Here is a 1,237-nt window from a genome sequence, read left to right on the forward strand (position 1 = left end):
CGTCAGAGGTAACTATATCTTAATCTCACATACGCTGTATTCACGTAAGTTATGCATATATTCGTGGGATGATTGAAGTTTCATTTACATGCAGCGTTGGGGGTGGAGTGCGAAGAGCTGCCGCAGGAGCTGTGCGCGTACGCGGTGTCGGCGCAGTCGAAGAGATGCGTGCTAGAGAGCGTGCCCAAGACGGACGGAACGACGGAGTTCCAGTGCCGGACGTCGGAGGTGCGGGTAGAGAAGACGGCCGACTGGATCGAGACAGACGAATGCGTCAACGTCTGCGGCGTCGACCGCGGCACCGTGGGCATCTCCTCCGACGCCCTCCTCGACTCCGGCTTCACCCGCAAGCTCTGCTCCGCTGACTGCTACCAGAACTGCCCTAACATCGTCGACCTCTTCTTCAACCTCGCCGCCGCCGAAGGTTAGAACACTCAACGAAGTTCATATTCGTAGATGATGATGTTGACATAAGGTTGAAAGGTCAATTGAAGCCTGAATTTGGTGTTGATCTTGGGTCGTGGATGCTGCACTTGTAGGGAAGTTCCTGCCGGAGATCTGCGCGGCGTGGCGGTCAAGCGTCCGGCGCGCCATGGAAGAAGAAGCGATGGGACTCGCCCCTACAGAAGCGGTTTCCCTAGCGTCAGAGCCCGCTACGGTAGGATTTTGATTTGCAGTTAGAGACGTCTACTTTCGGTTTTATTACCTTCTTCCCGACGAGACTTGTAGCGATAACTTGCGCGAGATTATTGGTATCTGATAACCATAAGTCTCCGCACATTTAATTTCGCGTATGATTTTTAAATCCTCCGACCTCTCGACATGCATGTCGGTTTTAAGTTAGATCTGCCGCCTCTCTTTCCATCTTCTCTCAATTATTGTTGAGCAATCGTTACACCGTTGACGGAGCTCAAAGCTTTATGCAATCGTGTGTGTGTGTGTGTGTGAGAGAGAGAGAGAGAGACGGAGAGAGAGCGAGAGAGAGAGAGAGAGAGACGGTGAGAGAGCGAGAGAGAGACGGAGAGAGGGCGAGAGAGAGAGACGGAGAGAGAGAGAGACACGGAGAGGGAGAGAGAGCGAGAGAGAGACGGAAAGAGAGCGAGAGAGAGAGAGACGGAGAGAGAGCGAGAGAGAGAGAGACACGGAGCAAGAGAGAGAGACAGAGAGAGAGAGAGACACGGAGAGAGAGAGAGAGACGGAGAGAGAGAGAGACACGGAGAGAGAGAGAGAGAGAGAG

General features: G+C 53.3%; 1 protein-coding gene across 1 annotated transcript in view; it reads left to right on the forward strand.

Moving 5' to 3' along the window:
- LOC144700260 (uncharacterized) overlaps positions 1-843 on the forward strand; it is a 985-nt gene extending 142 nt beyond the window's left edge. Inside the window, exons 1-3 of the mRNA XM_078571733.1 lie at positions 1-8; positions 95-424; positions 540-843. The exon at positions 1-8 is cut by the window's left edge and continues 142 nt beyond it. Of these exons, the coding sequence (XP_078427859.1) occupies positions 1-8; positions 95-424; positions 540-670 (469 nt within the window). The 3' untranslated portion in view covers positions 671-843. The remainder of the gene's footprint in view (positions 9-94; positions 425-539) is intronic.
- The last annotated feature ends 394 nt before the right edge of the window (positions 844-1,237 follow it).

Source organism: Wolffia australiana, chromosome 1 (genome assembly GCF_029677425.1).
Source record: "Wolffia australiana isolate 7733 chromosome 1, ASM2967742v1".
NCBI lineage: Eukaryota > Viridiplantae > Streptophyta > Magnoliopsida > Alismatales > Araceae > Wolffia > Wolffia australiana.